Below are 15,475 nucleotides of genomic sequence, written 5' to 3'. Positions count from 1 at the left end.
CCACTGTAGCTTGTGTGGGGTTCTTTGAAGCACTGTGGTCGTATTAGCTGTGTGCTGCGTTGATTATCCCTCAGGTACATCATCGCGTTGTCATGAAAAAAGTGTATTTTACTTTCACACTTCTGTGATGTATATAATACTGACAAAAAAAAGCTTTTATTACTCTTATTAATTTAACTCTCTCTGTTAAAAGGTGACAGCTTCTCTCTTAGGTTTGCCTTCAAAGTCTTGTTCTCTACTCATCCTGACGGAAAATGAGAATGAGAAGAGAAAGTGGGTTGGAATCCTAGAAGGGTTGCAGTCTATCCTCCACAAAAACAGACTGAAAAACCAGGTTGTGCATATTCCACAAGAAGCTTATGACAGTACACTGCCTCTTATTAAAGCAAGCTTAGCTGCTGCTATTGTAGGTATGTTTGCTTTAACTTTCATAAGTGCATGAGGGTTGTTGAAGCTTTTAGATGGGTTTCTGTAGTGAGAGCCCTGACACCTTGAAATAAATTCCTCACCTGAATTCCTTTGTAGGAGTTTAATAACATGGGGAAATGCTAGTCTTGCATTCATATTCAGATTTCTTCATCCACTTAGAGTAAATAATACTATTCAGCTGTTCAACAGGTTGTTACAGAAATATGATATATAGCATGCATTTGACAGACTGCATGAAGTTAAGCAAAATTGATTTGCTGTTGAAAATCTGTTTGTCCAGAAGTTTTTCCAGCTGTTCAAAGCAAACAGTCTGTTTTAAAGAGAAGATTAAGTGGAGCTGAATTAATAGCCTTTTTTTGTTGTTGTTATTTTCCCTTCCTGGTTTAGATCAAGATAGAATAGCAATTGGATCAGAAGAAGGGCTGTATGTGATAGAGGTGACCCGCGATGGTAAGTTAGGCCATAATGCATGCAGTAGTTGCACAGAGAATAATGAGCTCCATCACTTCTAATGCTGTTATAGGTTATACAACAGCCCTTCATGTATGTTAAGTACTCAGTTAATTGATGAGAAGGAAAAGTGAATGTGAGATACAAGCACTAATTTTATCATTATCATTACATTCAATTGACTGGCTGAAATTAAAGGGATGAGTTACTGAGCATATTCTGACACATTCTCACCTAAACTGTGTTCCCACAGCAGGTAACAAAATGCTTCAGCACACAGAGCACGCACAGCCCACGCAGCAGCAGTTGATGTACAGTGGCACTTACTAAATAGAACTTGAATTGAGCAAGAAAAACTTGACATCAAAGCAGACTTACTCCAGCTTGTATCATCGACACTGGCATGAATTAGAAGTTAGGCAGCCAGGGCAAGCAACGCAAGAGTTCGTAGACTTCCCATTAAAACAACTACATATTGTTGTCTATTTCTTCCAGAAATTTCGCAACCACTTGCATTCTGTTTCCTGATGATGGCCAAAGCAAATGCCTTGCTTGCCCACTTTCCATTATCTCTTAATCTCCCTGACCCCATGCTTCCTTCTGAACCTGCTTTTTCCTTCCTGCTCTTAATGAATTCTGCCCTCTGCTTTGGGAAGAATGGAATCCATTTAGCGTGGTCTTCCAGAGGACTTACCATGTACATTCCGTAAATTCACAGTGTGCCCCAGATACCAAAGCAAAGCATATGCTGCATAGTCACTGGGCAGCACAGGCTTATCCCTCTATTGTATTATTAGGCATCACAGCTAGGGAGTAAGGGAAGCATTTTTCCCTTTACCCTGATACACTGAGCACAAGTGCAAGTAACAGTGGGAGACATGCCTTGGTATGGTGGGGAAAGCGTGGAGGCCAGAAGGATTGCTAGCACATGAGTACGGGGATATTTGGGGTCAATCCATACAAAATGCAGTTTTAAGCATGGAAAAGCAAAGAACAAGTCTGGTTAATTTTGCTGTCTGTTTCCAATGTAAGATATTTTTATTTTGAACAAACAAATGAACAAAAAAATGAATAAACTAATTGAATTAAACTGAATTTGTAGAAGTTAAGTAATGTATTTCTAAGAAGCAGTGCAGATTTCAAATACATTCATCTACTACCATTTATCCTTTTCCAAATTACCTTAGGATATATTTGTTGGGTTGTGTTTTTTTTTTCTCTGAATTTAAAAGCACCAAACATACCTTTTAAAATTTCTCATAACTCCTGAGGCACTCTAAATTTAGACAACACTCTAAATCCATGTTTTTTTGTGGTATAAGAGGTAACAACCTTGGCTTTCTGATAGTAGTGTTTCTAACAAAATACCCAGTGCTCTCTTCACCTGTATTTATAACCTTTAAGCTTGTTTTTTTCTGGTGTCTTTAACTATGTGGGAATTGAGGATGTTGAGGTCAGTAATACAGATTTGTGAAATTAAGAAGTGCCATTTCCACATTTGGAAAAATCACTGAGACACTCCTGAAATATCCCTTTGATTGTTTTCAGTCATTGTCATTCCAATTTCAATGGAAGAACTTGAATTTCCTTTTTCAATGCAATTTAGTTTGTTGCAATTTAAAAGTTGGATTGCAGTCATGCTAAAAGTTGTATTTCAGTGTAAAATAAAATAGCGAATAGAGGTTTTTAAAGACTTACTTGACTTTCAGAAACAAATGAAGTCAGGGGTGTGATTTTTGGGGCCAGAAAGCGAAATGTTACTGCTGCTTGTTGCTTGGAATAAGGCATTGCCCATTTCTGGGAGAATCTGCACTGCAGAGTGAGACAGCAGGTATTTGAAATTCTTTTTAGCAGTAATAAATGCCATTCCTTTGAGCAAGCTTCCAGTGGTCACCATTCTTTAAGTATTTAGATATAAAAATAACTTTTGATGCAAATAATTCCAGAGATTCCAGTACAGCTTCATGCGTAAAAGAAAATTGTGCACTGAATTTAAAAGGTCATTTCATGAATGAATGATTATCTGCATCACCATGTCATATGGAAATGTGAAAAGGATTTACCAATTTTGGTTTTAAATTATAAAATGTTTTGCAGGGGGTTTCTATGGCAAGTTCCTGTATATTAATAGAATTTTTATAAATTGTAATCCCTTATTTTATGGCAGGTGTAATTTTCAGTATTAATTAGCTGCTAGCTGCTCATATCAAAGGTCTTTGGTCAGAACATAACTCAGTTCTTGACAAGTAAACTAAACTGTAAGCTGAAGTTGGAGCTAGGGAAAAAAACAATCTTTCTCTGTGGCAAAGTTCCAAGCTGGTTATTTCATAGAACATTTCTTGAGACATATCATCTATTTGTGCAAGGGGGAGAGACACCACAAAAGCACTTGGATTTGTAATCTGAACAGCCAAGGTTGTTCCAAAGTTTACAGAATTTGGTAACTTGGCATGGTTATTCAACTATTGGTGAAAAAAATGCATAAAATCTCTAGTTTACTTTTTAAAATTATTATTCACAAATATTTTTAATACATTCAACTAACAGAAAACTGAAAGTTACATTTTAATATAACTGGCTTATGCATATTATGTTTCCTAGTTTGGAATTGGCTCATGTCTTCTATTTGTTCTCCATGAAATATTCAGTACTTTCCTGAAAGTGCCTGTATACCCACAATCCCCAAAGCAGAACATACTGTACCTAACCCTCTTAGTTGCCTCTAACCCTGTTTTAAAGAATGTAAAACTCCCCAGCTTCCATGGTAGCCTAACTAGTCCTTAGCTGTGAGAAGGCTTTTCCTGGCACCTGTCCTAAACCTCTCTCACTGCAGCTTAAATTGGTTCCTCCTTATTCTTTCCCCATCACACAGCATTTTTTGCCTTTCCATATGAGTGTTTAACACCTGCTTACTATTCTGCTTCTGTGTTTGGCTAAGACATTTGCCAGCAGTACAGCATTTTTTATACTCAATTATCATCATTAAATAGTTTGTATTTCTTCACTTTGTGTTCTGCTAATTTGGTCATCTTCTGTAATCTACTGAAGATGCAAATATTTTCCTGAAGGTGGGACCCATTTCAGTAGATACAGCGTCTTGCAGTGTATAGATAGTACAGATGTTCTGTAAAAAAATTTCTGTTTATCCCAGATGTTAAGCAGTCTTTTCCTGCAAAGCATTGCTGAGACTTTGTATCAACAAGAATGAGTTGCAGGAATGCTTTGTTTGATTGTTTGCTCTGAGAATTAATAACAAAGGATTGAATATGTATAATACATACTCTTTCTTATCTGATACGTGTCACTGTTTAGATTCATTTTCAGACATCAGTATATAACACTGCAGTGTTTCCAGGCCTGGTGGTTTTCTTGTTTAACTTAAGCGCCTCTTGTTTCCTTTGCAGTGATAGTCCGAGCTGCTGACTGCAAGAAGGTGTACCAGATAGAGCTTGCACCCAAAGAGAAAATTATCATCCTCATCTGCGGTCGGAACCATCATGTTCACCTTTACCCTTGGGCGTCTCTGGATGGGTCAGAAGGAAACTTTGACATTAAGCTTGCAGAAACTAAAGGCTGCCAATTGATTACAACTGGAATGCTAAAGAAGAGTTCCTCAACGTGTTTGTTTGTGGCTGTCAAGCGACAGGTTTTTTGCTATGAAATTCACAGAACTAAACCTTTCCACAAAAAATTTGGTGAAATTCAGGCTCCAGGAACTGTACAGTGGATGACAGTGTTCAAGGACAAGCTCTGTGTTGGCTACCAGTCTGGGTTCTCTCTGTTGACCATCCAGGGAGATGGACAATCTATAAACCTGGTAAATCCTAATGACCCCTCGCTTATCTTCCTCTCACAGCAGTCTTTTGATGCCCTTTGTGCTGTGGAGCTCAGTAATGAGGAATACCTGCTTTGCTTCAGCCATATGGGAGTATACGTCGATTCGCAAGGTCGAAGGTCACGCATGCAGGAACTAATGTGGCCTGCAACTCCTGTTGCCTGTAGTATGTATATGTTTTTCTGTTGTCATATCCCTGTTGCTGCTTTACTTGTCAAAAAATAATCAGCATTGTATTCTATTTTGCTTGGGTTTGTCTTTCGACATCTAAGTTTTGATGAGTTAACAGGATACGCAGTTCTTCATGATGGTAGTTTTTGGAATTGGCCATCTCCTGGGCTGAGATAGTGAATGCTGCAAGAAGAGAAGCTCTGTCTTGTTACAGGATACAGAAGAACAAATAATGGAATCAAAAACTGCAGAGAATAGTCCTGAATGCAGGACAGTGCAACGCTACTGGTCTGTGAAATTCTGTAAAGATTGTTGCTCCCCTAGAAAGTGTAACTGTCTAGTTGTCTGTTGGATGTCTTCTGTGTCCTGTACTCAAAGTACAATAGAAAATTGAAGAAGTGTCACCGAAACCCAGTTTCATAAAGATAACAAAATGGGAGGTAAAAATACAACTTTTGGCAGAACTTACAGTGGGATTTTTGTTATCCTTTTGGTTCTGTTTTTAGGGGAAGAGTTTCCAAAAATAATATAGGCAGGTGGAGGGTAATTTTTCAACCCCTCTGCTTGTTTCAGGAGCATTGTTTCATCAGCTAGTTAGGACAGAAGTACATGCAGAGCATTTTTAAGTGTTCAGTAGTTAAAGGAAGTTAATCATAAACCTGGGATTTCTATTTGGATCTCAAACAGCAATTAAAATGTTTTGAATGATGGAAGGCAAGAAATAGCTTTTTGTTTAAATAGTACAGTAAGCAGTTAGGTGCACATTGATCAGGCCAGGCCGTAGCTCTAATGGAAGTTTGTTTAATTTTAATTGTCTTGAACTGAAATTGTTTGCTTGCTTTATTCTGACCTAGTTCTGTACAGAAGTCTGAAGCAAGGGCCCAAGGAAACACTGTAGCTGCAAATTTACTTTAAAACGCCATTAGCTAAAGCTAATGTTTCCTTTTCCTTTATCAGCTTTAGTTCTTTTGCATTTCAGCAAACTAGGCTTGCTAGACAATGGTTTTGTCTGTTATTACTAGAAGCTGTTCTTACTGTAAACTGTTTCACAGCATTCTTGTATATGCAATCCTGAGTGGCATTGGCCTAGGGCTGATTTTTTAGAAAAAGCAATTTTTTCCGCTGCCAAAGGAAACTATTGCTTTCCTTTTCATTAGCCTCGTCCTCCCTCTTCATTCCTAGTGTTAGTGACTAGTGATGGTGGCTGTTTTTAAATGTTCCATCAGGAGATCATCAGAGTGCAAATGGTTCTGCCTCATTGCAATTTCTGCTGTGGTAAAGGACCACGTTGTAGGAGAGGTTTTAGGGTACAATGCAGAAAATGTTTCTAGGGCATTCAGTCCATTCACGCTAGGAGAGGCTGAGGTCTGTGCTAACACAGTCAGCTCTTATCTTGGGTGGCCTGTCTACATTGCAGCTAAACCAGCTTAATGTGCTGGTTCTGTGAAGAGTCAGTGTAGGTGTTGTGGGGCTGCTTGGCTTGATTACAGCACAGTGCAAAGATGTGGAGCCAGCAAGTATCAGTGCTGTAGCGTGGGCAGCCCCAGCACAGACACATACATGTCTCTCTACGAACCAGTTGAGGTCTGATCAAGCTCATCAGCTCTGACTGGTAAGTGCTACCTTGGCTACAAGCTGGCCAGGCAGAAGCAATTGGTGTTTCTGTCTGATGCTCAGTAGTGTCCTTTGATTTGGACTTCCAAGCCAGCCATGACCCTGTATAATAAATACTTGACTAGAAATCATTTCTGGGATATATATTTACGATAGGTCTGAGGCTTTCTGTGAATGAATTTCAAAAATAGCACCACAACCTTACTTCAGTTCTTCTAAGAGGATTCTGTGGTGTGTTTGATTTCCTACTGGGTTATTTTCCTTTTGTTTATTGAAGCAGCTCTTTTCTCCATTAAATCTCATAAATTTCTAGTCTTTACATGAGCAAGGTGTATTGGTATGAAGCTCTGAGGATCTCTGCTTTTCATTGGACCTAAAATAAACTTGTCTGCTGATGCCTTTTATGCTTTTTTAAAAAAAAAAAAAGTTTGACAAGAGAAAATGGGTTGTGAGCTTTAAGCATTGTGACATTTTTCTGTTAACTTGATGAAAGCAGCCCATACGTGAATATCTAAAGCTAGATAATTGTTAGCAAAAGAGGAAGGAAATTGAGAACAGATCCACATCATGACTTCATGACCCACCTCACAGATGGTGGCCCTCTCTTTTCCCCTGCAGCAGATGTAGAGTTAGTTCGCTGCTTCCAAAATGAAGTAATCTGCATCTATAGAGAAGCTAGCTGCTCACTTCCTGCCAAGTAGCAAATTTGTATGCGCCTGAAAACTTCAGATGCCATTTTGCAATTTCATGAACTCATAATTTGAAGTTTAAAAATACTTGAAAGGGTCAAACTCAAACCTTTCCATGATGCTGGAGTTGTCGTTAGCGAAACTGTTATCACAAAAATATCTGTTTGAAAGCAGGGCTGGGAGAAAGTGGTTTAAAATGTATATTTCATGAAGTGGAAAACATGTATGTATTGAAATTTGCCCAAAGGTATGTCAGTTCTGGACTACTGAAACCACATTAGGGTTTTATGTTTCTTTTTAATCTATGCAGGTTGCAATTCTTCGTATGTAACAGTGTACAGCGAGTATGGTGTTGACGTATTTGATGTTAACACTATGGAATGGGTCCAGACTATTGGCCTCCGAAGGGTAAGTAGTTTTCTTTAGATATAGAACTTAGTTGGACTAATTCCGAATTGAGATATTTTTTCGCAGTGTATGCTAGGCTTGAGTTAATTCTCTGCCTCCTTCCTCAAAACAGATCAGACCATTAAACATGGATGGCACGCTCAATCTCCTTAACTGCGAGCCACCAAGACTAATATATTTCAAGAACGCATTTGCAGGTGAGTACTGAGCAAGGGGAGAAATGGGAAGATGATACGAAGCTAACAGGACAATTTTAAGCAATGTTGCCTTTGCATGAGATGAAACTTTTATTGGATGTGTCTGGGTCAACTATGTATATGAGATTGCATTGTGATATTACAGCAGGAGCTGTCCTCAGTGTACCAGAAACATCTGACAACAGCAAGAAGCAAATGCTTCGAACTAGGAGCAAAAGAAGATTTGTATTTAAGGTTCCTGAGGAAGAGCGATTACAGCAAAGGCGGTAAGAATTTAATCGTGGTATGTAACTTAAGATATGATGATGTGCAGAGACTGGGAATGCTGATAGTAAAAATCACTCTGTTCTTCTAGGGAAATGCTTAGAGACCCTGAGCTAAGGTCGAAGATGATTTCTAACCCAACGAATTTCAACCACGTGGCTCATATGGGACCAGGAGATGGAATGCAGGTTCTCATGGACCTCCCGCTGGTAAAATGCATTTTAAAGAGAGAGAGATATATGTGCATTTGTTCTTGCTCAGAAAAACTGTGAAGATGAGCTGTATGGGGTTCAAGTATTGTCCCTGTACAAAATTCTTTTAGTCATTTTGAGAAAGGTAAACCTGGCTAATGTGCAATGCAAGGAAATACTGTTAGCTGACTTACGAATGAGACACTGAAAGAAACGGGTATCACTGCCAGGACCTTGTTGGTAATTTTGTAAATAATCAGCCTCTCCTCCTTCCTTCTTCTTGTCTTCTTAAAATAATAGAATGAACTTCCTTCCCCCTCGTCCTCATGGCATTCTGCTCTGCTGTCACCTCCAACAGGCTTTGAGCATGTCTATCACATGAGCTCTGTCTCTGCTGAAACCTTTCTTAAGGGTGACCATTCCTCACTGCAAGGCTCCCCTCTGCTTTCTTCCTCTTCCTGTCCCTCCTCTGCTTCCCTATCCAAGGGTAGGAGTAGCTACAAACTGTTAGGAACTGGAGTGGTGTGCTTGTGGCACTTTGCCAAATCTAGAGCAAAAACAAGGAGAGGGAAACTAATGCTGTGAAGGTAACATGCATGTAAGTTGCAGTGCTTTATAGCATTATTTTTATATTGTATTTAACAAATACAGCATTTTGTAAGCTATTTTAGTATTAAATCCAAGAGAGGAAGGCAAAAAGGTACACTTTTATGTTCTGTACCTTCCATTTTATAGCTGCTAGTCGGGCTTTCTCTTGTCTTTCTCAGCTAGCCCAGAAGAGTGTAATGCATTTGTCCTTTCAGCAGGAGGAGGAAGGAAAGCAGAGTTGTTGGTACAGTCCCTGCCCCTTCATAGAGAGTTTGCTGGCTGACAGGTTCCGGTGGCTGCTGTGGGGCTTAGTTCTTTCTCTGTCTTTCTCAGGGTTTGTGTCTGTTACTGAAAATATGTGGATGTGGTCAAGTAAGTTCAGTTTTTCTACCAACACTGGTTGTAATAGCTTCAAAAGCACAGTAGAGTTTTCATGAGTAACAGCTCCTAATTGGATCACTTTTGCTGCTAATCAACAAGGTGTTTCATTTCAACTGCAGAGTGTTCTACCTGCTGCACAGGATGAAAAACCATGTCCATCTACAGCTAACCTCTCACGGCAACAGCAGCAGCAGAGAAACAAAACCTATATTTCATGGCCCTCATCAAGTAAGGCTGGAAGCAAGCTTGTCAGTTCTCAGCTGTAATTTACAGGTTCAACAAGAGGTGTAAACCTGTCTTTTTTCCTTCTTTCTCTACAGGTGGCAGTGATGTGGGAGGAGCTGTGCCTTCCCGAAGTACGTCTGATCCTGACCAGGAGTTTGACAAAGAGGTAAAGTAGCTTTTATTAAATGGAAACTGATGATATCCTGTTGCCATAGATTTTTTTTTTCTTCCAACAAATTAAATTTCTGAGGAAATACTTCATAAAAACTGTTCTTTATGGAGATGTTTTCCTTCCACAAATATTTTCTCCAGCCTGGAAGTTAGAGATGCCAGCCCAGAAGTAAAGCTGTGAAAAGATCTTTTTATAGTGATATTTTAAGAAGTATCATGTCTTGGATTAAGCTTTGTAGACAAGGGAAATGTGACTAATTGATGAAGTGTCCTCAAAGCTCCTAAAAATGTTCTCTGGGTTATTAGCATAGAATAGCAAAGTAATATGACTAGTTAAGTAATTTTCTGTGCTGCCTTAAGGAAGACTTTTTGTCTTGTAACTTGAGTAGGAACCATATTTTAAAATAAGTAAGACTGCTTTTAGCAAGAGTAAAAGTATGTGCCAGTAGCCACTAAACAGAAATGTCCTGGCTGTACGAAACTGGCATTGCTGAATCAAGAGAGAAGATGTCATTTTTATTTCCTTGATTTATCATGGGTGTAGATTCTTCTAAGCTTTACTCAAGCACTGCCTGTGCAAGGGAAGTGTTAGGCAAATAATAATCTGGGAGGCAAACCCTTAGATCAGGATCTGTGCATCTTTAGTACTTTCTGGTACCCAACCGCGGAGCCCGTGTAATGTTATGGTTTTTGAAGGGTGTTTTCCTGAAGGCAGATGTTTGCAGGATGCCGTAGTACACCCCAAGTCAAAGCACTTGTCCAGAGTTCTGATCACAGCTATGCTCCAACTTCCTTTGTTGCCTTGAATAAGCCATTGAAAGTGTGTGAGAATAGGAATTTCTAAATATAAATGTTCTTTAAAGTGTCTTGATCTTCCAGATGATGGACTGTGTCAGTTGACTTAGGTTTTCTGCAGCATCCTTCCTGAATTCCAAGTTCCATGCTCTAATGACAGTTGCTGTTTGTAGGCACAAGTAGTGGTTTTTACAATGTTTTCTTTTTCAGTAGATGCTACAATTTCTTATGACTTCTTAATAGTAGTTTGAAACTTGAAAAGGGAGGCTCTAATAACACCCTTTGGCTTTATTTAGGATTTTGGCTTTATCGCAGCATGAACTGGAACGTGTTAGGATAATCTTGTTACGGATGATCTTATTATTGTTTGAGCCATGCAAAACCTTGTGAACAGCATTCTTGCAGGATATTACCTTTCAATCTATTTGCTAAATATGCATTCCCTTTCTTGAAAATAACTTGCTGTGATAGTAGCAGGTTTTCCTGTGCAGTATTTCACTAGCTGTGAATGTGTGCAGTGTTCAGAGTTGTAACTCACCGAAATAGTGGGAAACTTGCCAGCCATCCTGTTGAAGTGAGACCAGTCTGTGAAGGCAAATATTCAGCAACCAACCTAACGCTGGGGAAGTAACTGTGGATAGACTGTCTTTATTAGATATTGACACAGGGTGTCTCCAGTAAGTATATTCTGTTTCCAGATCACCAGGCTGATACTTGGCAAGCTTCACTCTTTTGTCAGGCACTTCACATGCTTTTGCTGTTTTGTAAAGGGTTCATATGCTTGCTTCCTTCCTTCTCACCAAATTGAAGATGATTTGAATGTAATTGTTTACATGTTTATATGGACAGATAAATCTCCTAGGCTATAAAAACTGTTTAAAAAACACAGGCTGGTAAATCCAGGGTAACAGTGAACAAAGAGATGCTTTCGGACAGGAAAGCTTTGCAGTGGCTAGGGGAGCCTGAGGTGTAGCAATTTCCACTTACTTTGCCATAATTCCTGTTATGTCAGGAGGTCACCTTCAGGACTGCACTAGGGCCTGTTGATGATAATGGAAGTATTTGCATGAATGTTTAGCAATGAAGTAAATCTGATACACACTGCTTCATAAGTGTTGCTCACACTAATTTTTGAGTGCCTTCGAAAGCTTTGGAGTGTGAAGAATTGATTTTAAGTAAGCATATTTTTTTTCCATGTTTCTCTTTAACAGCCTGATTCAGACTCCACCAAACACTCTACTCCCTCCAACAGCTCAAATCCAAGTGGTCCCCCAAGCCCCAACTCTCCTCATAGGAATCAGCTTACGCTAGACGGACTGGACCAGTCAACCTGTGATGCATAACACTACTGCTCTCACTACTCTGGCTTCAATCATCCACTACTCTGTGGAGTATTCAAGAGCAGGGCAAAGCTTTCTTGGATGCTAGTGCCAAGACTGACACTGAATCTCTAGTGTTGTACAAGAATATATGTCCAGATTGTAGATACAAACTATTGAAATGAAGAAAATTCTTTACTAAATAGCGATCGAGCTTTTTATGCAGAATTGTTCACTGCTCAGTTACGGTTGATTCCTTTCTGCACAGCTGTGACACAGTTTTATTGCATAGGACCATTTAAGGCCACCAGTAAATAGTCTTATTCTTATGCTGAAAAAGAAATAGAGAGAGATACTGATAATGTTGCTACAATATCAGGAATATTATTTTTCTATAGAATGATGTAATGTCTCGTTAGCAGGAAATCCTTTTAGACACAATTTGAACCTCTAAATAGGAAATGCAGGCAGGTCTGGTTACATCCTCAGATGAATACTCTCTTCCCTTTTTCCCATAACTATTTGTTTCCTAAATCTTAAGGAGAATGCTAGGAAGCTGTAGGTCGTTTCCAACATTAGTAGAATCACCAGGAAGTCAAATAAAAGTTGGTTATAGTTCTGTGGCCTTTTAATTCATTTAGCCATTACGTATACAGCTGCATAACTGTCTTTCTATCTTTCTACCAACTTCTTAGTCTTGTACATAGGACTTACTCCCAGTTATCTTTTACCTATACCCTGCTTTTTAGTCCTCATCAATCAGGCATTAGTCAGGGCTTTTAAAATATCTGTAATTACTGCTGGGAAAGAAAATTTTACTCCTAGATCCTGCCTATCTCCTTCCGAGAAGTTGTTTCTCATGGGTTTTTTGGTGTAAGGACACACTACATTGTTTAGCTGGAAGCCTTCTCATGGACACATTGCCCTCAAAGTCTGCTTGATCTAAGGGACTATATCGCACTAAAACATCAGTCTGGTTTTTTGGTTACCAAAGTGGAACGTGAAGGACATGTAACTGGGGGTGCTGCTTTTCTCATTCATTGTATCCTCACCTGCATGAAGACCCCATGATTATTAATCAAGTATTGATCATGTAGAAAAATGCACAACACACTCCTGTATATTTTGCTATGGCCCACGTGCAGTGGTGATGTTTTGTGTGTATATTTAATCTCATGCTTCCATGTATTATACATTTAGTAATCAAAGATTTGTGACCATGTTTCATTAAAAGCTTGTAATTAATTCAGCGGCTGGCATATCCAGTTTGTCATTGTCACACTAGTGTGCCTTCTGTGCCAATTCTATGACAGTTGGATGTCACGTATTTAAAATTTGGTTTAAATGGGCTAATGATACACCAATGGCTAATGTTCTTTTCTGAAACACTGTATAGGACGTGCACTTATCTTTAGTTTGAACTGAGTGTTCTAGTCAACATTTAATCCTGTTATGTTAAGTGTTCGACAGTACTTGCTCTTTTTCACAGATTCTTTATAAAGGGGCTCAGATGGAGCTGGACACTACTGCTTTGGGGGTTTTCTGGTTTTTACTTTTTTAATGTAAGTCTAAGTCTTTGTAATTATTGAATTGTGAGAACATTTTTGAACAATTTACCTGTCAATAAAGCAGAAGAGGGAGGTTTTAAAGTTCATAGTCGTCTGTCTTGACATCTGAAAACAGTCTACACTGACACTCACTTTAGTTTCATGGTAAATTCACTTTGCTCACATGGATGCTTTACGTGAGCTAAAAGATACTTGTGGAAGCTCTGTATCACAATGCTACAAGAAAGGTGTTTTTGCACATAAACAGCATGTTCAGGAGTGATGGAAGTCCTTTCAGTGGAATACAGTGTTGAAGTTTTGTGCCCCTGGTTTGTGTTAGAGTTGTCATTTTATTGAGTCACTGGTCTATTAATTGATTTTTAAATTATTTATGTGACTGTTTCCTCATGGCTGAAGCATAGTGAGGAGGCTGGGGGATCTATTCAGGCACCTTAAGTGTGATAATAAAGACTTCTCACCTGTCAAAGCAGTAATTTCCAAAGAAACACTTGGGACCTTTTCAAGGGCTGGAGTGTGAATGGTGCAACCCCTAGTACAGGGGTTTGTTTTAAGCCCCCCTCATGCAATGCAGTGAGCATTGCAGAGCTCACTGTAGCTAGAACAGAGCCAACATCTCTAGTGAGATGTGAGGTTACATCTCCATAACCTCATCACTTATGGAGCACCTCAGTGCTCCTGGATCATTTCGTGGTTTGTCTTGCCCATTGTTCCTCAGGTTATCTCAGTGGGAAAGGCGTGGGTGGGTATTGCGGACCCTGCTGTCCCTTGACCAAACCTACCTGGGCAAGGCCAGCAGGCTGTGGCAGGGTACCCTGGGGAAAGTGCACCGGTACTCTGCCCTGGGGACAGGGTGGGAGCTGACAGGAGGTTTGAAGACTGTGTGTCGGAAGCTTTCTCACAAGTGAATTCATGCTCATCAGCCTTCAACTTCTAAAAAACATTTCTGCTGCTCTTGAGCTGATTTTTCTCTGCACAGTGAGGACTTTGGATGACAACGGTCTTTAATTATGGGGGTATTAAATCATAGCACACAGCAATGCCAGGGCTTGGTTATCATTTAGGCAGGAGAACGTTTCTAGAAAAAATAATTGCTCAGTATGAATACATTATTCCTTTCTCTTTTTTTCACCAACTCTGGCCAAGCAGAATTCCTCCTTAAGTCCTTCACCACAGCCCTTTGCAAATCTTCTGTTCCCTTAAGGCTTCTGATTCTGGTTTCCTAAAAGAGTCCTCCTTAAGCCCTCAGAAGAACTTTTAGAAATGCAGAAACTCAAGATTTGATGTGAATGTTCCTCTGGCAGTGCAGTTTCTTCTCCCTGGAGGGTACCAGTCTAGTATCACAAGTGAGGAATTGAGTTGCACAAGGAACAAGGATAATTTGGTCTCTGCTGTTCCTCTGCCCGCTCTGTTTTCACAGAGGCATTACATCAGGGCCTGAAGCTTGGGTGATGGGTGTACCACTCACCAGAACACATTCGTCACTTCTAGCACAGATCTTTGCCCCAAAAGGCTGCGTATTTTGGAATACATCCTGATGTTGCTTGCTACCAAAGGATGAACTCATCTGCCACCATCTCTGCAGCATACACATGCTGAGACCAGCTTCCTGCATGGGTGCAGCCTGCTGGTGGGGTACATAAATACTTCATGTTTGCAGGGTAAGTGCTTAACACAGCCAAGTGATAAGGAGGGGACTTCAGCATGGAAATGCTGATGGTCCAGACACCCTCGTTTTCTACACAGCACCAGATGACGTGTCCCAGGGAGAAAGCAGATGCATAAAACCTGAAGAGCTGGCACTCTAGTGCTGAGAAGCAGTGAAGTGTTTGAGGGAAGAGATGACTGTAGGGACTGAACTGCGCCTTTAAGTGCAATTAAGCAAAGTAGCAGCCAAAGGAAGGTGGCACATCATGACCGTGAACCTTGTCTTGCTGCTGAGTTTAGTCTATTTTGAAAGGAAAAAAATAGAGATAGTATTCTTGCATGCTGGGCTACTAGAGCATCTCCCATTCCAGTTTGTATGCCGCCTGCTCTAAACAGAGCAGGTCTGGCAGGCAGAAGCGAGGAGGATGTACCAAGAAGTAACATTCATCTGCCCAGCCCTTGCCCTCCATTGCAGAGGCAGCAGGGCTGGACCTGCCTTCTCCTGGCTGCTTGCTCCTCTATAACTGTGGCTCCCC

The 15,475-nt window shown here is 40.0% G+C and overlaps 1 protein-coding gene across 15 annotated transcripts in view; it reads left to right on the top strand.

The window, feature by feature from the left end:
- The window catches only part of CDC42BPB (CDC42 binding protein kinase beta), a 96,840-nt gene extending 83,461 nt beyond the window's left edge, over window positions 1–13,379 (top strand). For 6 of the 15 annotated variants that reach the window (XM_057397112.1, XM_057397124.1, XM_057397118.1 and 3 more), the window contains 11 exons: window positions 194–410; window positions 817–879; window positions 4,284–4,880; window positions 7,499–7,596; window positions 7,709–7,793; window positions 7,939–8,059; window positions 8,149–8,266; window positions 9,170–9,208; window positions 9,337–9,445; window positions 9,538–9,608; window positions 11,620–13,379. In XM_057397112.1, coding sequence (XP_057253095.1) covers window positions 194–410; window positions 817–879; window positions 4,284–4,880; window positions 7,499–7,596; window positions 7,709–7,793; window positions 7,939–8,059; window positions 8,149–8,266; window positions 9,170–9,208; window positions 9,337–9,445; window positions 9,538–9,608; window positions 11,620–11,751 — 1,650 coding nt within the window. In that variant the 3' untranslated portion in view covers window positions 11,752–13,379. Of the gene's footprint in view, window positions 1–193; window positions 411–816; window positions 880–4,283; window positions 4,881–7,498; window positions 7,597–7,708; window positions 7,794–7,938; window positions 8,060–8,148; window positions 8,267–9,169; window positions 9,209–9,336; window positions 9,446–9,537; window positions 9,609–11,619 lie in introns of those variants that run through there. The other 9 variants (XM_057397116.1, XM_057397126.1, XM_057397123.1 and 6 more) reach the window with 4 other exon arrangements.
- The last annotated feature ends 2,096 nt before the right edge of the window (window positions 13,380–15,475 follow it).

This window comes from Pezoporus wallicus, unplaced genomic scaffold, assembly GCF_028554395.1.
Source record: "Pezoporus wallicus isolate ANWC-B61680 ecotype Strahan unplaced genomic scaffold, APGP_CSIRO_Pwel_v1 contig_7068, whole genome shotgun sequence".
Taxonomy (NCBI): Eukaryota; Metazoa; Chordata; class Aves; order Psittaciformes; family Psittacidae; genus Pezoporus; species Pezoporus wallicus.
The sequence above is the reverse complement of the archived record's forward strand: the minus strand, read 5'-3'. Positions and strand labels throughout refer to the sequence as shown.